This window comes from Sinohyriopsis cumingii, chromosome 6, assembly GCF_028554795.1.
Source record: "Sinohyriopsis cumingii isolate HCF-2022 chromosome 6, ASM2855479v2, whole genome shotgun sequence".
NCBI classification, from domain to species: domain Eukaryota; kingdom Metazoa; phylum Mollusca; class Bivalvia; order Unionida; family Unionidae; genus Sinohyriopsis; species Sinohyriopsis cumingii.
This window is the reverse complement of record NC_142966.1, coordinates 160,053,252-160,079,332: the sequence shown is the minus strand read 5'-3', so window position 1 is coordinate 160,079,332 and position 26,081 is coordinate 160,053,252. Positions and strand designations below refer to the sequence as shown.

Below are 26,081 nucleotides of genomic sequence, written 5' to 3'. Positions count from 1 at the left end.
CATCTTAGATTTGTACACACCCGTTTGGAAGAAAATATGGTAATGGACATCTCGACAAACGGATGTAAGAATGGACCAACCGACAAACAGACTGAGGGTATCCTCTAAGATTCAAAAGAAGGCGGGGATAACTGGTCCTTTGTTGTTCAGAACAACCGATGAGGATATTGAAACTAATTGAATATTTAATTTTTGTTTCTTGACCTTTATATAGAATGTTACTAAACCACATTATTAACTTCATTTAGGTTTCTTAACATCTATAATTATACAAATGACCTGCACAAAGCAAATCCCATCAGTGTATCAGAAACTTTCAGGTTTGATTTTCACAACTCAATTACTCTGAAAAAATGAAAATTGCATGGAAAAGGTCATACTTACATACATAGACGTCTTTGTATCTATTTTATTTACATGAACATATGCCTTTGTATATATTTGTACTGGCATGCATAGACGTCTTTGTACCTATTTGTACTTAGATGCACAGACGTCTTTTGTACCTATTTGTATTTACGTGCATATATGTCTTTGTAGAAATTTGTACTTACATGCATAGAGGTCTTTGTATCTATTTTTGTTTCTGTTTTCTGGGCGGAGTGCGACAGTTGTTGGAAGTTGTGGTCCTGATGGTAATGCCTATGTAAGTTAAAACATCAGACTCTGTATATGGTATCAGTCATTAAGATCAACTTATCAGACTCTGTATATGGTATCAGTCTTTAAGATGAACTTATCAGACTATATATGGTATCAGTCTTTAAGATGAACTTATCAGACTCTGTATATGGTATCAGTCTTTAAGATGAACTTATCAGACTCTATATATGGTATCAGTCATTAAGATCAACTTATCAGACTCTGTATATGGTATCAGTCTTTAAGATGAACTTATCAGACTCTGTATATGGTATCAGTCTTTAAGATGAACTTATCAGACTCTATATATGGTATCAGTCTTTAAGATGAACGTATCAAACTCTTTGTATGGTATGAGTCTTCAAGATGAACTTATCAGACTCTGTATATGGTATCAGTCTTTAAGATGAACTTATCAGACTCTGTATATGGTATCAGTCTTTAAAATGAACTTATCAGACTGTATATGGTATCAGTCTTTAAGATGAACGTATCAGACTGTATATGGCATCAGTCTTTAAGATGAACGTATCAAACTGTATATGGCATCAGTCTTTAAGATGAACTTATCAGACTCTGTATATAGTATCAGTCTTTTAGATGAACTTATCAGACTGTAAATGGTATCAGTCTTAAGATAAACTTATCAGACTGTATATGGTATCAGTCTTTAAGATGAACTTATCAGATTCTGTATATAGTATCAGTTTCTTAAGATGAACTTATCAGACTCAGTATATGGTATCAGTCTTCAAGATGAATTTATCAGACTGTATATGGTATCAGTCTTTAAGATGAACTTATCAGACTCTGTATATAGTATCAGTCTTTAAGATGAACTTATCAGACTCTGTATATGGTATCAGTCTTTAAGATGAACGTATCAAACTCTGTTTATGGTATCAGTCTTTAAGATGAACTTATCAGACTATGTATATGGTATCAGTCTTTAAGATGAACTTATCAGACTGTATATAGGTATCAGTCTTTAAGATGAACTTATCAGACTCTGTATATGATATCAGTCTTTAAGATGAACTTATCAGACTGTATATGATATCAGTCTTTAAGATGAACTTATCAGACTCTGTAAATGGTATCAGTCTTTAAGATGAACTTATCAGACTCTGTATATAGCATCAGTCTTTAAGATGAACTTATCAGACTCTGTAAATGGTATCAGTCTTAAGATGAACTTATCAGATTCAGTATATGGTATCAGTCTTCAAGATGAATTTATCAGACTCTGTATATGGTATCGGTCTTTAGGATGAACTTATTAGACTCAGTATATGGTATCAGTCTTTAAGATGAACTTATCAGACTCTGTATATAGTATCAGTCTTTAAGATGAACTTATAAGACTCTTTTTATGGTATCAGTCTTTAAGATGAACGTATCAGACTCTGTATATGGTATCAGTCTTTAAGATGAACTTATCAGATTCTGTATATGGTATCAGTCTTTAAGATGAACATACCAGACTCAGTATATGGTATCAGTCTTTAAGATGAACTTATCAGACTCATTATATGGTATCAGTCTTTAAGATGAACTTTGTCAAACATTTAAAAATTATTGAATAATATCTCGGCTCGATAATAGTGATTGCATTTAGTCGTCCAAAGTTTCTGAATAGGTATATAGTATAATCGAAATAACTTCAACATGATATTACACAAAAAACGACTCAGCTTCCTGGAGAGAAGACCATGCCAATTTCTACATTTAAAGGCAGACTTCTTTACGATTCATTATCTTCCACTTACACCATTTTGTCTTTCCCGAAAAATATTCAACACACGTCAATGATGACTTTACTTTATACAACTTGATAACGTATTTTCATAGTTTGGAAATTAGGTGTTCGATAAATAAATTATAGAAAATGCTTACCTCAAATTCCTCTGAGAAATGTTTTTCGTCCAGACATTTTTGCTGGACATAATCCCAAAACTGTGATAACTGTATTGTGCCTTTTGGCAACTCATGTCCAAAGTTGTAGTAAATTTCAGGATCGTCTTTGACGGATACGGCTGCACTATTATTCTGCATTTGTATTGCCGTGGTCTTATTTTCATTTACTTCATTTCCCTCTTCGTTTTGTTTCATCTGGCTTTTGCCTTAAAGATTACAGATTTACCATATAGACACATCGAACAGTATGTCTTGAAAAAAATTACCAGTTTCTCAGGCTTCAACATTTAGTAAAGTAATTTGTCAAATCTGCAAAGGATGTTCATAACCCAGTGCAAAAGCTGATTAACAACATAACAATCAAACAATAAATAAAGCTGTTGAAAACGAAACTGGTAACATGTCGGCGTGTGGCTGATGGCGTTTACTAAATTGTCTCCAGAATAGTATCGAATGTTAGGTTAAAGAAAGTCAACTAGAAACAAGACTGTATGGTACAAGGTAAAACAGCTCTCAAACAATTGCGTTGCAGGATACGAATATGTGTGCATGTGACATCTGCTGACTGCGTTACACAAGATGTCATTCTTTAAAAACAATATTACCTTCCTCGATACTGAACATTTCCCATTTCTTAATTTTGTATTATTTTTTTTTGCATTGCATCTCAAATAATTAGATTTTATTGCACTTTTCAAATGAAAGAAATGATTTTGGTATTTTGAAAACTTTAAACTAACTTGTAACAGCAAAGGTTGAATTTTCATATTCAACGCCATCCTCTTTCGTGCTGGGTTGATCTCTTGCGTCTGGTGAATTTAATGATGACCTTTCAACCTTCCTGCAAACAAGTAAATACGTCAATAACTCCATGTATCTCAATCAGTGAGAGTATGATAATGCATCTGAAAATATTCCTATGTTAAAACAAAGTAAAATTAATACATTAAATTCGAAAACTTTTCATACTGTGTTAGATATTACAGAAAGAATTATGAAAGATGGATGTATATTCTCTCTCTCTCTCTCTCTCTCTCTCTCTCTCTCTTTGACGTTAAATATGAACGGTTTGTCATTATATCTCAATATTAGTGACTCTTCTAGATGTCCAAAAGAACGCAAAATGCGAATTTGACTTTTAGCAGACATTCATAATACATTCATTGATTTGTAATTAGACAATGTAATAATTCTTTATAGCATATAGTTAGCATACATTTAATAGACCACAAGGAAACCCATTCATGTATGTAATTCTTCCAAATCTTAAATATAGACACCTATATTTGTCTTTCTTTATGTGTCACGTCTGCCAAATAAGGGGTAGCGAGTTCGAAACTCGCGAAAGCATGCCAATGTTTTTGTTGTGTTTTTTTTACTATCTTATACTATAATGTTATCTTCAAAAATTATTTTAAACTCACTAATCCTATTTTGTTTAAAAAAAACTTTTCCTATTTCTGTCCTAAGACTAGCATTGTCTAGTTTTATACAGAAACACCCACATTTGTCTTTTTCTGTGATACCCCTGATAAACAAGAGGCCGCACGTTCGATTCTCACGACAGCATCCATATTTTCTTTATAACTGTTTGCACTTTTATGTTCAAAATTTATTTTTAACTCAATCTTTAAAACTTTCCTTATTTTGTTCCTTTTTACGTTATCTTCAAACTTACATTATTTTTATTATTACTCCTGTCATCTCAATTTTCTTATTACTTTTTGTATTTTTATCCTCAAACATTCTTTTAAACTCACTCGTCTCAAAAACTCTTTTCTTATTCCTGTCCTAGGATGGGCAATTATCCTAGTCTGATGCATAAACACCCACATCTGTCAGTCTGTGTCGTCCCAATCAAACAAGAAGTAATGCGTTCGATACTCGCGGCGGCACCCCGATTTTGTTTTATACTTTTGTATTTTTATGTTCAACCTTTCTTTGTAACTCTCTTATCCCAATTTTTCTACATTTTTCTTTGAATTTTTTAATTTTTATCTTTAAACTTTCACTATTTACTTTCTCACTCCCGTTATAAGACAGGTAATAGCTAGTTTTAAAATATTACCGCGGTTTACAAAGTTATACACTTTTCCTCATTTACAAGTAATATATCCTATTCATTATGTACTACACAAAACTAAGACATGAAAACGTTATTGTGAATAATTTTCATTTAAATCAATCTCAGAGCATAATTCTATGACACATGACAGTGTGCTCCCAGATGGCCAGCGTACTCCTTAGTGGTATGTCTTCAACACATCTACATTTCTTCAAGTGACTATATTGTTATTCCAGTATTTAATATTTAAACACTCTTCGTAAGATTTGAGTAACCAATCACTGCCTTTAAATCATCGCTTGATTCGTAATAAATTTTAGTTTGCTTGTCGCTGACCTTTCAAGCCATGAGTTAAATAATTTTCCAGGTTAGAGGTAAATAACTTGCGCAGGTTCTTCTATTTGAAATACTGACCGATCGATATCGCAACTAAAATGAACAACGCAGTTTTTAATCAAATCAGAATTGTAGGAAGTATAAAGAATCAGCTTGAAGACTAAGAAAATATCATTGTCAGCTAATAATAACAAAGGATTATGTAGCTTCGTGGGATAGGTATTTCCAAATGTACTGAAATAATTGGCATTTCCTAACTTTGAAAAGTCCGTGGGAGGGTCTTTAGGGCTAGAAGGAAGAAAAGGAAATTAAACCTTCAAGTTTAGCTGCGCTGTTAATAGACTCTCAACAATAAATCTCATTATGAACACGAGCACACACAGCCTCTTCTCAGTCATGCCCAGAATGATGGATAGGAGAAAGTTCGCCGTTTTATTTGTAGGTCTTATTCGCTAAGAAACCGGACCTGTACATGGCCATTTAAATGTTAATAAATATCGGTATCATCGGTATTGAACAGGAGTCAGACTAATATGGCGTTTTGTACTTTTCTTCCTGGTACCTCTTATGCGACTTTATACCATATTGAACGCAAATATGTTATGTATTTACATTTTTAAATAATGTTTGAGCTCACATTCTAGCAAGTACATCCCTGGCATTGTTAGGGGTCTATGCTCTTAAAATAGGTAACATAAAAGAGCAAAAAGAAACAAGCCTTGTACCATTCAACAAATAATGTATCTCTAATACAAATTGAAAATAAATAAAGAACTTACGGCTTTGCGAATTAAATTCTTAAATAATAAGAGTATTAACTAATTTATCCCAATTCGGATTTTCATTTTACTTTGATTTTTTTATTGTTATCTTCAAATTTTCACTATTTACTTTATCACTCCTTCAGAACACGGGCAATAGCTAGTTTTAAAATACTAGCGGGGTTTTAAAAATTGTATGTATGTCCTCATTTTGGGAAGATGTTTTGTTAAAAGTCGGTTACCTTCTAAATTTTACTAGCACAATGATGACAACGACGAGGATGAGAGCAACTGTGACTACAACAGCGGCGACAGAGCCAGCAATAACATTAGCATTGGTACCTGAATCACCGGAGTTCTGGACAAGTTTGGAACCTACAAAATTGGAAAGATATAATCCATGGGGACTATGTCGTAATATGGCTGTTCTAGAATATTTAAAATGATTTACCAATGTTAATACTAGATATATTACCTAATTTCAATCATTGAAGCGGTTTTGTTTTAAATAAGAAACATGTGCTTAACAGCCCTGGGGAAAAAAACTGATTAGATTATACCTAGTGAACGACAATAACATAAGATCCAATAATTCATTTCCACACACAAGTTTTAGAAGCGAGATACAGAATGGTTTATGACGTGGAAATAATGAATCTTTGTGTTTATACATGAAGAGATGTACTGCATGCATGAATACTATGAAGTAGATACGATCGAATGTACGTACGTATATATGCTAGTGAGTAGGTAGATAGGTTAAAGTATACATACATAACTGTGTGCTTGACTTTCCGTTAAATTTATGAGGGCGCTAAATTCTGCCCAAATCTCACAAATATAAATGATTTCTGATCCATTAATAAAAGTGTGACAAATAGCATCCACCCCAATAGTCCCAGATCAAATATACAGCCATCGATATCTGTATCAAAAGACTCTTAATAAAAATACGTAGGCAGGTAAAGTTACTGCAATAATATATACCTTGATACAGTGTTTTGACTGCATTATGCAAACTTGTATGTTTTATTTGGCTGTCTTATGACATTAATGATTTACTTATATCACAGCTAGGTCCCTGCCAACCAGGTAGACATCCAGAGCCCATGGGACATGTCCCTGTCAACCGGTCGCAAGTTCCATTTCGGCAATGTCCACATCGACGAGCACAGTTCTTGCCGTAATATGTTGAATTGCACACTGAAAGTTATAATACGCTATGTAACTAAAACTAATTCGAATATATGATCTTGATGCAATTAGGAGGTTCAGAAATACCTTTTTTTCTCTTGATACTCTGATCAGTCACTTAAGTCTCTATCCACCACGCCACACACAATGCGCAACCAGTGGATTATTAAGCATCCACGAAAGTAAGATTTTCAGTTAGCCCTGTAACACCGTTTGTAACAATACTGAACTGCATTGATTTTCTATATACTATGCTGTATAATAAAAAGCATGGAATTTGTAATCGATGATAATTATCTCTCGCATGAAATTGTGTACTGCATAGAAACATATAGCGCCGGTCTATTTACAATACCATCCTGTAGTATTTCATATCAGGATAAATGACGATCTATCTTGTGGTTGCGACCAATTATATAAACTTACACACACACACACACATACACATAAAAGTTCAATGGATTTTGGATGCAAAAAAGAAGAATGCGATGGCAAATATGAAATCTGTGGCAGAACATGCCAATATGAATACTGTAAAACACATATTCTAGTATTACATACCGGTCCAGGCGCTCCGCTTAATAATCTACCACCGGATGCTAATACAAAAGCAACAGTGAAAGAACTAAACTAATTTTCACATGTGCGTAATATAGAAATATCAAAAAATTGAAAAAACCGTCGTCTTATTGAGGATGAAAAACACCGCTGTCGCATTAAGGATGAACAAACACGTTTTGCATCTGCTGCTGCCAAAATGTCGAGTATGTCAGTGATCAAGCACAGGTATTACAAGTACGTGAATTCAAATTTCATACTTGTAGTGGTGAATTAGAAAATCGTATGGCAATTAACCAACTACTATCCAAACCAGATAAAGACGCTGGACAAATGTTAATACATACGATTACTGGAATGACATTGGTATTCAACACTTTGGCCACTCTGGAGTAAAAGCAGATACTGTCCTTAATGCGCATCTGGTTATGCCAATTTATCCTCAAAAGGACAGATATAAAGCTACAACATCGTGGATTCACGATGGTGCCCGCAAAATCCAGAACAATAGCGACACCAGAGCCATCAATGGCAAAATGTATAAATGTATTAAAAGATTCTCGAGAGTTGGAAAAGAGAAAAGCAGGATCGGGGTGGGCTATCGAAAGAAGTACTCAAGTCGAGGTACATATCTTAGCATATCAACCGTTTCGTTTCGTGCATTCATTTATATACCAACACCAGCTTGGGTCCCACCAATGTCAGTTATAAACATAAAGGATTTTGGCAATCTATGTCTTGAATTTGCAATTGTCTCAGTGTTATATTCGGTTAGTGATAACCAATACCTGCCTCGAAACTCAACTTTGGAAATATTGAATTTTACCATGTAGATTACCAAATCCATAATAAACAAACCTGAAAGCTTAACCCTGGTGTCACTGTTAATGCGTTCATTTAGGTAAAATTCTTTTTCTGTTTGCACTATCTTAGACATGGACAACATGGACGATATCAGATTGATTTGTTCCTGCTGGGTGAAATGAAAGAATCATAGTCGGTATAGCACTACGTATGGATAACGAAGCGCACTCGGTTGCTTCACCGCTACAGCAAGCACAAGGTTAAGAAATAATATCCATGCGGACGCTGCATGCATGTATTTAATACTCGTCAACTGCCCATCTATTATGACATTTGGCGTGGTTGTATCAGTGAAGACAACCAGTGGTCAATAAAGCGGAAACCAGTCAAAACCATACATAGATTCACTCCGGTACAGTGAAGGATGAAAGTTCCTTATACAATCTACGAATACGTTGACAGTCTCAACGTTGCAGTAGAATGCTATGTTTCCAACAACGACAACAAATAACACAATTCACTCTCCAACAACTATACTGAGTTTGTAACATAGTTGTTAGGTTTGACGGGCAAACTGAGCCACCAATGTTATATCGTGGCAAGACCTCGGGTGAGGTGTTTCTTAAATAGCCCGTTGTCACAGCGAAATAGATTCGACAACAGTTATATTCACCAGCCGACTTGATTATGACTCGTGATAACATTCGTGATTTTTCCGCAGCACTCATTGCTGGATCGATGAAGAAGCTTTTACTTCCACCGATAAGTCCCTGATCACTGTCATATCATTGGTGCGTATAGAAAAGCCGCACACAACATTAATGTGTGTGTGTGTGTGCGTGCGTGCGTGCGTGCGTGAGTGAGTGAGTGTGCGTACGTGCGTGCGTGCGTGCGTGTGTGTGTGTGTGTGTGTGTGTGTGTGTGTGTGTGTGTCTGACTAATGGATGATAAAAGGTGTCTATTCATAGAGCCAAACTGTGAAGTGAAATTGGGGTCAGGATTCAAGCGGGAAACTGATTTTGGTGAGTTCCTAATATAGAACAATAATAGAACTGTACAGTTAAAAGAGAGCTGTATAACAGTATCTGAATAAGTTTATATTAATCTTATTTCATCATATTATCACTAGAGATGGTGTTGGTGGGGATTTATTGTGTGCATTATTAGTGTTATGTGTAAATAAATGTAATATTTGTGTATTTTCCGCTATTTGTCCTCGTTCTTCGAGCAATTATCGCCTGTTCTAAACATTCAGCATCTCCTATCATAAGTATTTGCCAAAGTGTAGTGGAGTTTGTAGCAGTAATCAACAGATGAGAATTGATCCCAACAAAAATCCCTAATAGTGTTTCATAACTTGCGTGGTTATTATGGTCACTTGATAATGCTAGTTGTAGCCACGGCATCAAACTCACCAATAAGCGTGATCCCAAGAACATGTAAAACTACAAGACGTTTAGGCTCGAGCAATTACAGTTCATCGAATCATTACAATTTATAACTTCCGCCTTGGACAAGTTAGTGAACAATCTAGTGACGAAGAACAATCACTGCTGGGTATTCTCCAACCAATATAGGCCTGCTAATGAGACAACGTGTGTATCCATACATGAGAGACTGGGATAAGTTTGCCGAAAATCAGTTGCCACCGATCGAAGCGTTGTATAAGTCAATGCATTGCCACCGTATCTTAGTAAAAGAATACAAGCAAGCAAACATAGTTTGGTCCGCATTCGAGTGCAAAAACTGCATTGACTATCACGAGCTTTATCTGCGCATCAATGTGTTGTTGTTCGCTGTTGTGTTTGAGAACTTTCTTGATACTGCTATGAACGTGCACAAGCTTGATCCTGCACATTACTTTTCGTCACCTGGTATAGCTTGGAATGCGTTGTTGTTCAACATCCAAATCGAGTTGGAATTCTAGGAGTCATTGTCCAGCATCTGTTTATTGAGATATCTCCTGGCGGGATTGATAAAAAGAGTCACAGATTTGGGGGCGCCAACAAATCAGACGTGGACGGGTATGACCCTCGGGCCCCTACCAACTACATAAGCTATCATTTTACAAATCACCTTTATTGATGGGCTATGATGCAACCGTTTATTTTGTTGGGTTCCGGTGGATTGATCATAGATACATGAACGTGCACAAATACATAAACGATTTTCAACAGCAACAACGACTACGGATCCTTCTTTGAAGATGATCTAGAATACCCAGAACATATACATGATGCGTAAAACGACCATCCGCTGACATCCGAAACATTATCGGTGCTGGGTAATGTCCTCAATTGCAGTGCTCAATTGTTGATGAATCCGGATGGGGTGCTTCCAGCTACATCTGTGATTGGGTATGCGTTTAACAAAGATCCATCGAGTACATGACTTTCTCAAGCCATATGGATGGCACCGTATATCCCGATGAATTTGGATCTAAGAACAAAGGCCACCAATACGTTTGAGAAGAAAATTTTCAAACTCATAAACAATGCATCATTCAGAAACCCATGGAGAAATCTGCGCAAACGTGTCGAACTTCTTTGTGATAGTGAACAAGATAAGCTTCCAAGATTCATCTCTGCTGCGGACTTTGAGTCTCTGAAGATCTTTGATGGTGGACATGTTGCCGCTCACAGTAAAATGTCGAAACTCAAGCTGGCAAAACCATTCCATGTTGGTTCGTCCGTGTTGGATTTGTCGAAGCTGATCATGTACGAGTTTTACTATGACAATATCAAACCGTTTCAACAGGAGCGGGTCAAGATGCTGTAAAGAGAATGCTGACGCTCATCACATCCAACGGTATGTACAAGGATATGCCACAACTATGGTTGGTCAAGTATCCAAAATAACATCCCATATTTAGCAACACCAATAAAAAGACTGTTGGTAAGTTCAAAGACTAATGCTCGGTTAAACCAGTCGAAGCGTATGTGGGACTGTAAGCTAAAATGTATAAAATCGAAGTTGGACCACACGCCTCTGAAAATAAAAAAGAGCAAAATGAGTAGCATTCTAAAGGATCTCAAATATGAAATGCATGTAGAATGTCCTCGTGGCCGACAAGAATTCGCACACACGGTAGATACGATAGGGCGTCTGAAATATCGCATAGATATTTGCCGATGTGGAAAAGTGCTTTTGACCCCACTTGATACTAAACGATATATACTCATTGATCGAATCATCACATACGTGTTTGGCCATCTTACTGTTGTAAATCAACTTAATGCTGACATTTCAAATGAATGCAGCGGTATGTTTAAAAACATGTTTTTGGTATTTTGTAATCTCTGGAACGACAGGGGAGGTTTCTAAACGGTAACGTGTTGGTTGCCTTGGAGTATAAATTTATTCAAAAATGGCAAAAACATTGACGTACCATAGTGGGTCAGTAGCATGACGTTGCCCATCTTCTAACTCTCTTGGTGCATACAGATACCGAACAAACATGTCTACGAATGGTTGTAACGGTGCCGGCTTTGAGATCATGTTCCAAGTAAATTAACAATCTTACGTCACAACGCATTATCTGGCTTTAATCAAATCGTGCGTATGACCTCGTTGTTTAGTGCTGATATCGCTAAATGAAGACATGCTATCCATTTGTGCCATCACTCTGCAATCCAAGACTGTTCTGAGGTATGAGGATTAATCCACACTTATGCAATTAAATCGTTCCACAATAACATTATGTTGAGATGTCCAATACGATCTCTACGTATGGTCAACAAAGCGACAACAGTTCCGATACATTTTTATCCACGGTCCACCTGTAAAAAACGTGACCATTTTAGTGGTCAACATGCATAAATACGTTATTGTGCATGTGCGATATTTGCGTAATGTTTTAATGTCGACAGCTCAGATGCTTTGTATCTTCTGGCAACAGCGACAATAGGTCAACGCGGAGTTGAATGTGCCCAATCAACCCTGTAGATCACATACACGATCATGCGGAAGTAACAAGATATCAGTCTGATGAACAACTTTTTGGGACATCAAACCAAATAAGTGAAATTATTTGTCATACTGGTAGGTTAATCTGCTACAACGCTCTTTGATCACCCATGTGCTAGTGGCATTATGCATGATGGTTCCCGCACTTGCTAACTTTTCCACGGCGGCTTCACCTCTCGAATATCACGCGGACTGTAGTATATTTTTGATAATGTCCGGCTTTGTGTATATAGTGTTTGTTTGTATTAATATAATTTACTTTCGATGAGTAGGCAGGGACTGTGAGGAAAATCTTGTCTTTCATGCATCCTTTGACAATAGATATTTCAATTAGGTCTAAAGCAACTATTCTCGCGATTGCATTCAAGTCATGAGTGAGATCGACAACAGCACGTTGACGTGCATGGATATCGTCTGATGATGTTCAAGCAAGATTTACTGGTACTTCAACAGACGTTCATTGGTTGTTCGACTCGCGTTGTAGGTCAAGCTATGTACCAGAGCCACAGTAATTCTATCAGGAATGTGTTTCTCAAAGTGATATTTACTCCATGGTGTTCCCACTAATTTGTTAATGCAGCCGCTATACCCTCGCCGACTTTTTTAACCAGACCCAACGACTAATACGTGATCGCATTCAGGTCCACCGACGGAACTAGAAGTACCCACAAACTCGAACTTCTTTAACCGACATTGAACACAAATTCTAGTAATCGCAGCTCGTCTATTACGTGTTTGAACTCGAGTTGGAATTGCGGTACTTGACTTTTGCTCTAAATCGTACACAATTTGAAGATATGATTGCATTGTTTACTGTATCATTCAATGGCATTATGAGAAAGGAAATTTACAGATGCTTTCATCAATTTCGCCATCAATGACTTCTCTTCATTAGCAACACCTAAACCAAGCAAGCAAGGTAATGGAACTGGAAGTTCCGTATTCCCAAACTAGTTCTTGCGCTGATCATTGGTCCTGCTGAATTAGGAAAACGACAACTGTTGTTGAATTTGATTTTTAATATGTTTGAAGTAGGATCTGTTGTACGTGATTGTGCCATCGGCTGATGAAAAACCGTGCTATGAAGCTTTAAAAGACTTTCAAAAAGCTCTAAGCAGTGGTGCAAACACCACTACTGTTAATTTCCTTTCCACCATCGATGAAGCACCAACCATTGACGATTTTGATGCAAATGAAAACACTCTTGTAGTGTACGACGATCTGATACTTGCGCACCAAGTCAACTGTAACATGTTGAGGATATTTCTGGCATTGACAAGCATAGTCGTGTAAATATTCATTGGACTTGGTGTGTTGCCGACATCGAAAACGCACAAATATAAACCCACATGCGACTCTCAAGTTGTAGCGCCTAAATACAAAGACAATATAAAACAAGGAGACAGCCTTGGTCCATTGTGTGATCCTAAAGACCTCGTGGATCGATTGAGAACACTTGTGGGATCAACATCGCACCAGATCACATCGATGAGGTCCCATCGATTTGTCAGCGATGATGCATTTTAATACAACTGAGACGGTACGTGTGCTATGCGAAATATATGTTGCGATGCAACAGGTTGTCGTAAATACAACCCAGAAAATTACCTCACTGATTAAAATCTCATTAACGATACCAGAATTCAATTTGACTTTTTCTGCGAGTGTTACCGCTGCGCAATCACAAACACGTGAGTTCGTGTTTGCTTCGCTGCGAGTTTATTACAGTTGCCATGATATCAGTTCACTTCCGTTTGGTGGTCTCCCTCCAATAACTCATTTACGTTTTTTACCAGTTTCTGACGCACCTGGAATAATATTTAATTTTCTGCCGACGCGTGCCATGCGGAATCGATTAATGAAGAAATTCGACGAAGAATTACACTGGTGGCCGGAAATAAGATCAGTTTTAGGTTGGCTGGCGACATTTAAGATTATCAACGACTTTTACCTGCAAGATGTCATATCGGACCTAACACTATAAAACATTACCTCATTGTTGAAAGTTTGTTCAACTTGTGACGCTGTTAGGGGCAGTTGTAAAAGCAGGCCTGACATGAGCTCGTAGTTGTTCAGGAATATATTCTGCATGAGTATTTCCTTGGGGCACTCAGATTTGATCATCAGCGATAACGCAGACCCAACATTACCGGCAAGGCAAAAACACTTGTGCTTTCTAGCCCGACGCAGCACGAAAGCCGTAGTCAACGCCTACAGTTGTTTCACAAACCTTTCTTCCCTCGTTAAAACCAAGTATGCATGTTCTTACAATTAAACACCATGATCGGTTGAAGCGGTATAAAATTGAATTTCTTCAAAAGAAAGTCACAACTATAACACTTACAAATCGAAAAAAGCTACCTGGCACAGTGCAATAATGGCCAAAATGAGCTCGCTACGCCGGCTGGAGAAAGAACGTTATAAACGAGTCAATGGAGTGAGGGGGAGACCGACTGACCTATAAGCAGCATTTGCAAAGCCCCCTGAGAGTTGGAAAAGGCCCCGGGATAGCGAAATGAATTACCACTTTAAAGGCTGGAGTCAATCTGTACGTTACATCTACTGCACGGCATATTTTAAATCATTTAATGCTAACCCATTCAATATTGTATACACCCACAATATGCATTTCAGAACTAAGCTCGTACAATTAGGGCGTTGTTATTGAATTCCTCTTAGCATATTTTAGAAGCATATGAACTGATATTTTAACTCATGGTACCTAATGCAATAGCGTATCCTTGTGAAGAAAATAAATGCAAGTCCATGGGCAATATAATGCAAGTTTTAAAATATAAAATCAGTGATGTGATGTGATTTTGATTTTTAACGTAGCTTTAACAATTTTTCAGTCATATCGCTACGATGTCTGCAAAGTGGCAGTTTATAGTGATGTCTAGCACTGGGGCATCATGCCGCAGACATGTAGCATGATGTCCCACCCAGTCACATTATCCTGACATCAGGCCGACCAGTCCTAACACTAACCTCTTAATGCTGAGTGCCAAGCGAGGTAGCTGTTAATACCATTTTTTAAGTCTCTGGTATGACTCGGCCGGGGATCGAACCCACGACCTCCCGCATCCGAGCCGGACGCTCTAACCACTAGGCCACCGGAGCAGTTGTATAAAATCAGTATTCTTTTTCTGTTTGCACTGTTAGAAAAGCTACACAGGGTTCTTTAAAAATAACAACGAAGTTGATGTTTACTATTTACGGTTGATACCGGTAGATTATACCTTTATAAAATGATAGCTTGTGTTGATAAGGAAGAACAGATTAAATCTTACTTGTATCACACTTTTCTCCACTCCAGCCGTCAGAACACAGGCCAGATGGACAGGATCCGTTTACCTTGTCACAAATAGCGCTGTCACTGCAGTTGCCACATCTTGTTGTACAGTTGCCATAAAAGTTGTCATCGCAGGCTAACGAAAGAAAATGATTTGACAATTCAGTACGTTAAAGTTGTTTTCTTTTTCTTTTGGTTAGTTTTGTGTGGGAGTCGCTTTTACAAATTGAACTTACAAACAACAAACTTCTACGTGATTAGGCGAATTATTTTGCATCCAGTGCGATTCAAATGGAACTAAATGTTACCATTTTTACGGCAATATCTAAAAATCTTGATAATTCTGATTTTTTGCCTGCTTCTAAATCAGGGGTGGACAAACTACGGCCCGTGGGCCGCATGCTGCCCGCCAAGGGCTTTCATGCGGCCCGTCAAGGCTTTTCATGCGGCCTAGGAACAAGTCATCATTTGCACTGACTCTGTCATTGTTACTCTGTTTATCAAATACATGTGCTTCTTTTGAAGTTCAAGTTTTTAAATATTAACAACATATTAACAACTGAAAATTAATTAGATGCTATTTAGAAAACCTTTTGTTTTTGCTATTTCAAAGATTAATTATTTTACTTAATGAACTATGCGGCCCACGACAAGGTGTCAATTTGTGTATGCGGCACTTGCACTGGAAAGTTTGCACACCTCTGTAATCTAAATCATATCTAAAAGGAGTTTGCATTAAGATGACCGTATAACCTTTAATACGCAGTAATTATCGCACGGCAATATTTTTCATTGGAGACATTTACTCCATCAACCTGATTTATATGTGGTTAATATTTCTTTCAAGTAAAGTACCTTGAAACGTTGTATTTGTACACCACATTTTTAATTTCACATTCCAACTGGAAAGATATTAAACAATTTTCAGTAAATGTACATATTTATCAATATTATTTGTATATATGATAGTATTAGATTGTTAATAATATTTTGAAAACAGGTTTTTGAGTCGTACAATTTGCCTCTAAGTTAATTTAGTTTTAAAATGGCGTCCATCTCTTGACAAGGGTGAAAGTGATTAGTGTTTGTAAGGAATTCCTAAGCATCGTTAAATATCGCACTAACTACATAAAAGCTAAGTATCAATTAAAGGTTACTACATGTATAATTGACTTTATGAAATAGTTACAGATATAGATATAATGGTTAAGATACATTATTTTTGTCATCTGGAATACACACAATTCTGAACATTAAATGTCTGCATTATTTAATCTGCAATACGTCTACAAGAATCTTATTATGTCATCAAATCTTACGTATATCGCACTTGTCCGATTGCCAGCCGGGTGCACATGATCCTTTATTACAGATACCGCTTGACTTATTGCACGGTTTTCCATCTGCACATTGTCCGCAGTGTGTATAGCAGTTTCCATAAAAGTAGTCGTCACACTCTAAATGTAAATCAGCACGGGTAAATGTTCAACTTTCTTTATCGATATTGTACAGTTTAATTTATATGACTATTTTTCAAACTGTAATAGCGGTAGTAGTATTCATTTTGTAATGACAAAATACAACGAATAAAAATGATGATGCAAGACCTAGATTGCAAGTAAATCACATACTCTGTATTAAAGGAACGCCAACACAACATCAAAAGAGATATCACTTTGCACAGTTACAACAGTACATGATTATTTCACCTAGGACCACTCATAAAGCCTTTACTGTGCTCATTCCAACTGGGTCATCTCTGTCTCTCTCTCTCTCTCTCTCTCTCTCTCTCTCAGCCTAGTGGTCATGAGAATAAGGAACTTTTATAAATGTCCATTACATATGAGGGTTTTAATTTAGTCCAAATTAAATAATACATTTCACAGTATTGGAACATGTATGAAGAACCCTATCTTAAACCAAGTTATTTCAGTAAATATGATGTTGACAGATGCTAGGATTGAATGTACTTCTTGATCTATGAAGGTGTGAAAAACTTTACCCTTTTTGTGTGGGCGTCTGTAGAAGATAAACCAGACTAATGACCAAAAGATATAAAACTGAACATATATTCTTAATATGGCTCTTAACGTGTATTTAATATACGCCTATATCTCAATACTCATGTAATAATGTTGCGCGTGGTGGCACTGGCAACCAATTAAATCATAGACCATAATGTTAATATTTGACCAAATTCCTATACATTTCTGATAAAGCCAGTAAATCACTCTCACAGCCTATGAACGAAATATCTAAATAAAATCTTTTAAATGATATTTTGCTTGGCTCCTTTTGGACAAAAAAATCCAAAGTAAGGTGCCCACACTAACAATATGGCAAATCTTTGTTAGCAGACCGTAGTACCTTTCCGACGACATTGATAAACATGAAAATAATGTTAGGTTCAAACCTACTATGGCATACAATTTACACGAGACTAGTATTCTTCAGAACGATTACTGTATTGTTCTTTTTCGGTAATTATGTGCAGCCTATCAACGACATTAATCCTTGTAAACATGGTTTTTAATATATCACCACACACTGCCTGGATCCGTAGCACATACAATAATTAGTTGCATGTAACCTAAAACCAAAGGTTACTTTCATAATAAATATTCATACGCAAGGTGTGACTTTCCCTTGAAAACCAATGCCAAGGTATAGCTGTCAAGGTATTAATTTGGGAGCCCGTTTTAATGACAACTTCACAGAAAATAACTTTTCCACAAAATAAAATGGGTTTTCTTTTAAATGTTTTGAAGTATCCTAACAGACTTATTTGTTGTCATATGTATATGTGCACAGTATATCCTAAGCTAAGTGCATTTCGACGTACAACGCAACACGATTCTGAACAAGGGAGGTAATACAATATCCAGGTCGGTAAAACATACTCATATTTTGTGCTTTTCTCCAGCCAATACCACACGTCATATAATTTATTTGCACAAAATGTGTATCGTTTGGCGTTATCCAGTTAGAGGGAAATGTCTGGAAAATGTTTGTTTGAAAGATGTGCTTGTAGTGTGGTTTGAGAAGAAAACAGTCCTTTTCTGGTCGAATGTAATCCCAAGTTACGTATGTTATCGAGAATCAGAAGAAAAATAGTTACCTACCGTGATAAATCATTTTTTTTAAATAATTGATCAAAATTATGGAAATATACAAAAAATAAATTACCATAAATAAAATGCCTAGTTAGAGAAGCATGATACAACACATAAAATAGTAATCACGTGATCTAATTATGTAGCCAAGTTTTGTCGGGTTTGAGGTAATCGGTTTTGTATAAAATTTCATCTAATGTTTTAAATGCATTCTTTCAGTTCCAGTTTCGAAAGTCAAGAATTCTTAATCATACGTTTATTTGGTCGAATGTAAAACATACAGATTTAGGGCATCGCATCTTATTAAAAGCGCTGCTCAGAAAATGCATTAAATACCATTGCATTACGATCATGCAGGATCAGCATACATGTCTTCAAATTGTAGAGTGACTAAAAATGAGTTGGTACTCCATGTTAAAACAACTAAGGCTTGCTCAACAGACAATGGAGTAAAAACCAGTTTGTTTCTAGTACAATATGTTTCTTTAAAGATACTTACCCAATCATACTACCTTAGTAGAACTACCACTACCTCAATAATCCGGCCCTTCGAGTTACTACTTTTAGCTCTGGAAGCTAAAAGTTATCTGCCGACCTATTGGTGGTCGGGCCGAGTGATATCATCGTACATATAAGACTTGGCGCCAAGGCATAAGGGTATGTAAGTTATTACTGGAGTGCACGGAAGGCACTCTCGCTATAGATGTAACTGCAAGGAGGCTGGGAGGGTCTATGTCTATTATGACTGGGTAAGTATTTTCGAAGAAACATATTTTACTAGAACATATTGGTTTCTTCTTCGAATACCTTACCCAATCAGAAAACGTAGGAGAATAAGTAAGAGATGGAGTGAGGTATATCCTCTTACCCCGGAAAATGTCCCCCGCCCTCCCGCAAAATCCAGTGAAAGACATGAAGCCGCTTCCAAAAAAGTTGTCTATCGATCTGGAAATGTGACCTGGTGAGCTGCATATATAGGTCTTGCCATTTCAAATTGGGCCCTTTGGGATGACAAATCTCGGAGATAAAAGCTATAAAATGAGGACACCTATCTCCATCCAACCGCCTGAAGATGACGGTTAAAGATTAGTTCCGTTCGAATACTAGGCAGGTGGCAACTGCTCTAACCTCGTGAGCCGAAATACGTAAAATGTTTATTGGGCAATGTTTATTTCCATGTATGATGAGCAAATAACCCACTTGATCCAGGATGAAATATTCTGAGCTGATATATCGTCTTAATCTATATAAAGAAATAATTAAAGGCGTGATCTCCCTCTACTCGCCGCCTCTGTTCGATTAAGATACCATTTCAAAGATCCGAAAGGGTCTTCTAAGTGGCCTTAAATTAAAGTGTCCAGATGAGACACAGCTTTCATTTTTTTAAAAGACTGTTTATCCGTGAAAGGGAGACATTTCTTGGTGATGAATTAGGATGCCCTCATACGAAAGACTGACCCATCTTGTTGAAACTACAGGTAATTGGGGTCTGAGGACATGTATTTCACTAATTCTGCCTGCATTTGCCTAGGCCGCGAGAAAACCGGTCTTATGGGAAAGGTACACCAGACACGCCCATTCAACTGGCTCTAAAGGGGTCTTGTTCAGCCCGGTTAATACCCAAGAGAGATTCCCTTTAGGGCAGAGGGTTAACGTGTAGGCCATGTATATTCCAAGTTGCAAGGAGATCGGATACGTCCTTGTTTTGACCGATGTCCTCGGGCTCATCATGACAAAAGGTGTCCGCCATCGTTAAGCGGTAGCCTTGATCAAACTAGGAGTTAATTTTCTCTCTTGAAGAGCCAGAAGATGAACTAAGCTATTTGAGATATCGATGCCTGGAGAAGCAATATAAGAATGTTTACAGTGGGGCCAAAGTACCATTTGCCCTCGTATGCTTTAGAGTGGAAGACCGTCGTGCCTGGGCGATTCTCTCCATGACGGGTTGCGAGAACTGTTTAAGTCTGAAGGCCTGTTTGATGTGATCCAGACGTGCAGGTCCAGGAGCTCCGGGAAAGGGAAGGGGTGAAGAACGGTGGTCTTCATTGTTTGAGTAAATGATGGAAGACCCGAATCTTTCGGGGGGATTCAGATGAAAATTGATGAGGTCATCGATCCACAATTTCTTCCATCGGTGAAACGATGTCACAAACTGATTCCGTTGTTTGCTGTATCACTTGGAATCAGAGGTATTGGTAGTTGATGTACGAGTTAAAGCTGGTCAATATAGCGATATGGCGTCCAACGTCCAAGCTGTTGGGTCCAGGTCGGGAGAGACAAAGAATGATATTTTGGCATTCCTATTGTTGAAAACAGGCTTACCAACGGCCGATCTTATCGGGTAAAGATCTGCCTGAGAAACGAGAGTGGAAAGACTATTCCTTCTCTACTAGTCGATTATTCCGTGACGAAGGGACGATCAGTGCGTTGAGGAGTCTCGGGATATGGTGAACCTGTATTTCTTGTTGATGACAACGTAACTTCCACAAGTCGCACAAAATGATGAAAAGGCCTTGGATCATTGTTATTGAAGATATTCACTATTGTATGATTGAGTTCCTCCTTGCTGTTTAAGAAAACTCCCACACCATGAAGCAAAGGATTGGGGGCAGGGATATTCCTTATTGCTGAAGATAGACCATCATTGTAGTATAGAGATAATCATTGTTGTTAACAAAATCACCACTGTAGATCTATCAGAGAATCTGAACTCCCTTGGGCTCTGAAGTATTCTTGCCCCCAACGAAAGGCTTTCACATTGACCGTCCTCTCCTGAACTATTGATACGTAGATGTCGTTCCTGGGAAGATCACGCACCGCTGGTGCCTCGAAATGATGGTAGTGGGAGAGCTCCCCAGCCTTTCGTACTTGCATCGGTACAAACAGCAATCTCGAGTGGGTGGAATCATAGATGTATACCAACCGTAAGCCAAGTTAGGCTAGTCCAAGTTCCGCTAATGGTGCCTCGATTGAGTGTGGATGTTGAGAGGATGGTCCAGTGAGCCAACTTGAGGACTCCACTCGTGCAGACAAAAACAGAAACAAAGCCAAATAAGGCATCCGAGTACCATGATGTCCGCTGCCGCGTTGAGCAGTCCCATGAGGATAGAATCCTCGAAAGAAAGGTACTACCGTGCGTCATTTTAATACCCGATCATGGGGAAGAGAAAGTATGGTGCCTGTGTTTTGAAGTTCATACCTAGGTGAATAAATCGACGAGATTATACTAGGTGGGATTTGTCTGAGGTCGCCGCCTTAATGTCTCGGCATGTACCATTACTCGATTTGTCACAAGCGGGAAGACCCCAGGGCCAACTAGGACCCTCAAAAGGGGTGCTATGAGTTGAGATATGATTTCTTCAATTCTCAGGTACGTCCTGGGAGGGTATGAAGAGATATGAAGGTATGTGCCGTTTAACCCCAGAATGAAGGCAAAGTCTCCCTCATGGATATCGTTCAAAATGTGCTGTAGGGTCCCTGTACGGAACCGAGGGAAGCGAGAAAATAGATTGTGGGTGTTTCGGCCGATAACCAGGCTTCGAGAATCGTTTTTGCCGTTGCGACCAAGAAAAGATGTCCACCGAATGAACAATAGAACCATCTCGGTGCTATAACCGTATGGTATTAAATTTTGAAGCTTTGATAGAAGGGCATTCAGAGGTTCGTGTCCAATGAGTGACCCTTTAATCCTATTGTTGAGTCCCCGTACTATCCCTGTATCGACGCTATTGTTGCGGAGGGAGGGAAACATGTCTCTTGAAGGTCTGTTATAGTACTCATCCATCGGGACCTTAAGCAGAAAGGTAGAGGGCCGAGGTCATGTTCTTATCTCGAGATTGACTCCCATGAATACGTTAGGTGTTCTGCATGGAGAGAATAAGGTATGTTTCGTCGATTTGAAGATATCCCGAGAGAATAAAAATTCCACAACGAATTACGTTAACTATATTGTTCATTAAATCCGTAAGTGTAAACAATGGCCATCCTAACCTTGCGTACGGAGTGTGGCAATGTCATTCCCAATGATACGAGATCACTGTCAATGCTTGGGTACCGAATGATTATCTGGCGGGAGTGTAAATGTTAGAACCGCCGCCGAACTGAATGATAAAGATGGGCCAAAAAGTTCGTAGTTCTGCGAAGACTGCGAACGTAACTAAATTCAGAACCATCCGTTCGTCGTAAGATTAAAAGATGATGGAGCGCTGGTGTATGTTGATGATGGAGCTGGAAGAAGCCATGGCTCCGGGGCGAAAACACGTTCTTAATTGAGTTCAAAAGGCAGAAACGTTTCGCGCCCTCGTGTAGGATAAAATCGATGACACTGGTAGAACGATCAGAATCATCCGGTTGTTTGGAACGGGCTACAGTCCCTTGTAACACATTAAAACGTATCCGGCGATGGTCTATCTCTTGATAAACACGCAGAATGCCCTGAATTAGAAACCGTGACGCTGAGGAAAAAGGTTCTTCTCGTAGCAAAATGTAGCGAAACTAAAAGGCTACATATGTTGAGGCATGAGGATCTACTCTAAGTATCATGCCAAAGAGTGTTATGAGGGGTAAGTGTTAGACATATCTGTAAACGTCGTGTTCAATGTACTGAAAACCAGGGCTTTTGTTGATTGGTCCAGTAATATTGATGTTGGTCCATTCGTGATCACTAGTATAGGGCCTAGGCCAGTGGCAACGGAAATTGACCATCATTGTCAGAAAGGTGTCGTTAGGATCATCAGTTTGGGGACGGGTTATGGTATATTTGATCCATGTAACCCGTACGTATGTCTGCTGAATGGGAGGGAAATTGGCTGTTTGTTTACTCTGTACCATACTGCGGAAGGAATCAAGTCGGACCCCAAAATAGGAAAGGTAGAGGGAGTTCCGACCATGCCAAGTCATGTGGTGGTGATTTGGGTGCCGGAAATGTTTCCGAACATGTCAATGTCCGGCACTTCGTATTTAAAGGGTAAGTTGAATTCTCTACCTTGCTTCCATAAAGGCTCACAATGCAAAATAAATCGGGATGCAGAAAATTGATGCCTTTGGTCTGAGATTACGTTGTTTGTGCTTTGCCCATAGCTCTAATCTCTAAGATAAAATATAGCAAAACGAATAACGTTGCAGCCCTGCACCTGTTCTAGATTGCAATGAATGTGATGAGCTAATTCAGTAGAGGGTGTCCCAGAACTTAATGTCGAATAAGGCAGGGAAGTGTACAGGTAAACTATAATAACAACATCACCTGTTTACAAACATGTGTGTCTGCACATGTTACGTTGCATACCGTGTGACAAAACTACCTGTTTGCAAACCATGTTGCATACCGTCAGGGTGCAGAGCTATAAAAGTGATGCTTACCTGGAATAAATTGCTAGCAGGCGATTTCAACGACCATGTTTACCTGTAATGAGGTCAAGGACGGCCTATACAGGTAGAATCATTGAAGCATAGTGCTCCAAAGCGAAAAATGCCATGGTAAAAGAACTCACCTTGATATACAAAAATAACGGAATTGTGCATATATAAAAGTTCTTCATAGCATAAAGACGTGCACACATGTAGATAATGTAGCCCTAATCTAACTTATCAAGACATGGGTTACACGTTCGTGTGACTAAGTGTTCGATGAACCAGTTCGTAAGTTACGCAGATAAACAGGACTCAATGATCGCCTATATAAACATGCACGTGCAAGAGGTAACTAAATGAACCATGCATAGAGCGCTGATCTGTACTTGTCCGACTACACCGGTAAAAAAATAGACCACTAGCTACATTACACACAAACATCCTTCTCAAAGAAAGGAATAAAGGCACCGTTATTGAGACATACCCTGTGGGTACCATCAAATCAATTATGGGGCAATACTTGTAGGCAAAAGAGGCCCGTACGAGTAAGAACCCTAAAATAGCGCCCTGACACAATGAAAGCCTTGGATAAAAACTCGCTAATATGTAACCGTTAGTAAGGAAATTACGCATATATAGGACGTATACGAGCACTGGAAACATGCATATAAAATTAAGTATAGCACGAACGGACTTTGAAGTCGCTTAGGCTCCACGTTCAAGTACCCAATTTGTGACGACTAAAAAGTGTGACAATTGTAAATGCAGAACATTGTCGTAGGAGAAAAAGTTGGAAATATAGAAAGAGTTTACTTTCCTTGGAAGTAAAACAAAAATCCAACTTGTAGTGGCATATTCTTCGTGTTGGTTTGGCATTGCTATGTCTCTCATGACCAGAGCATGCTTCTATGCTCGATCTGAAGTAATAACTAACTTATCCTAGAGTCTTAAATTTAAGGGGAGATCACTCTGCCAGAGTGATCTAAAAGGTCGGCAGAATACTTTTAGCTCCCTTGAACTAACATTAGGCTCTTGGATAGCTTAATTTTCGAGGTAGTGGTGTTCTCCTAAGGTATTCTGATTAGTTAATGAATTCGAAGTGTGTGACAGAGACAGACAGACAGACAGACTAGGATTTTAACATAGCTTTAACAAGTTTTTCAGTCATATTACTACGATGTCTGCAGAGTGGCAGTTTATAGTGATGTCTAGCACTGGATTCGGAGACATATAGAATGATGTCCCACCCAGTCATATTATCCTGACACCAGGCCGACCAGTCCTAACACTCAGTTTTGAATGCTGAGTGCCTAGCCATGCAGCTGTTAGTACCGCTTTTGTAAGTCTTTGGAATGACTCGGCCGGGGTTCGAACCCACGACCTCCCGCATCCGAGGCAGACGCTCTAACCACTAGACCACCAGACCTGTCTGGATTCAAAGAAGAAATGGCTGGGTAAATTTCATTTGGGTGTATCTGTTGATATAGACCTGATACAACTAATCAAATTCCCATAGTTGATAACGTTCATATTTGTCCAAAATTACTATAGTTGTGTTGTAATACCAGCAAATGACGCTCACATATGAACGATCTATTCAAGATGAAGTTTTCAAACAATGAAAATGATATTGTGCAATTGTTTTACAATAATTCTATTGTGTGTGCCTACTAGAAACATCTGGCTGGGTGCATCCTAATTTATATCGGTTATATTTTTCAGCCAGCGAACCGCCTTCATTATTTGAGATGCGGCTCCGTAGCTGATAAAAGGCATAGCCGTCAACAACTATGTACATGTACTTTGATCACTTTGGTAAAACTCAATCGCCCCCAAATGACCCTAATGAGTCAGCTATGCGACTTTAACATAATTGTAGTTATGTGGTCGAACAGAACACGTAATAAGTATGCCTTGAAATATCAAGTGACAAAGTAACACTTGAACAATAACCAATTTTTCTTGCACAGGTTTGTTATTATATAACATATTAGATGTGTTAATATTATTCAGTGTATCCCCTAGGGGTGCAAGACTGAGAGTCAAAAATCTCCTTGGTGTCAAAACTGGGGGTCGGACTGAGT

General features: G+C 38.2%; 1 protein-coding gene across 6 annotated transcripts in view; it reads right to left on the bottom strand.

The window, feature by feature from the left end:
* The window catches only part of LOC149798395 (uncharacterized), a 129,767-nt gene that overhangs the window by 18,542 nt on the left and 85,144 nt on the right, over positions 1-26,081 (bottom strand). For all 6 annotated transcript variants that reach the window (XR_016422011.1, XR_016422010.1, XR_016422012.1 and 3 more), the window contains exons 11-17: positions 16,855-16,992; positions 15,534-15,671; positions 6,784-6,924; positions 5,964-6,096; positions 3,300-3,400; positions 2,539-2,765; positions 555-642 (exon numbers count right to left, since the gene is read on the bottom strand). Coding sequence is in view for 2 of the 6 variants with exons in the window: in XM_089963583.1 (XP_089819709.1) it covers positions 555-642; positions 2,539-2,765; positions 3,300-3,400; positions 5,964-6,096; positions 6,784-6,924; positions 15,534-15,671; positions 16,855-16,992 (966 nt within the window). In the remaining 4 variants the exon portion in view is untranslated. The remainder of the gene's footprint in view (positions 1-554; positions 643-2,538; positions 2,766-3,299; positions 3,401-5,963; positions 6,097-6,783; positions 6,925-15,533; positions 15,672-16,854; positions 16,993-26,081) is intronic.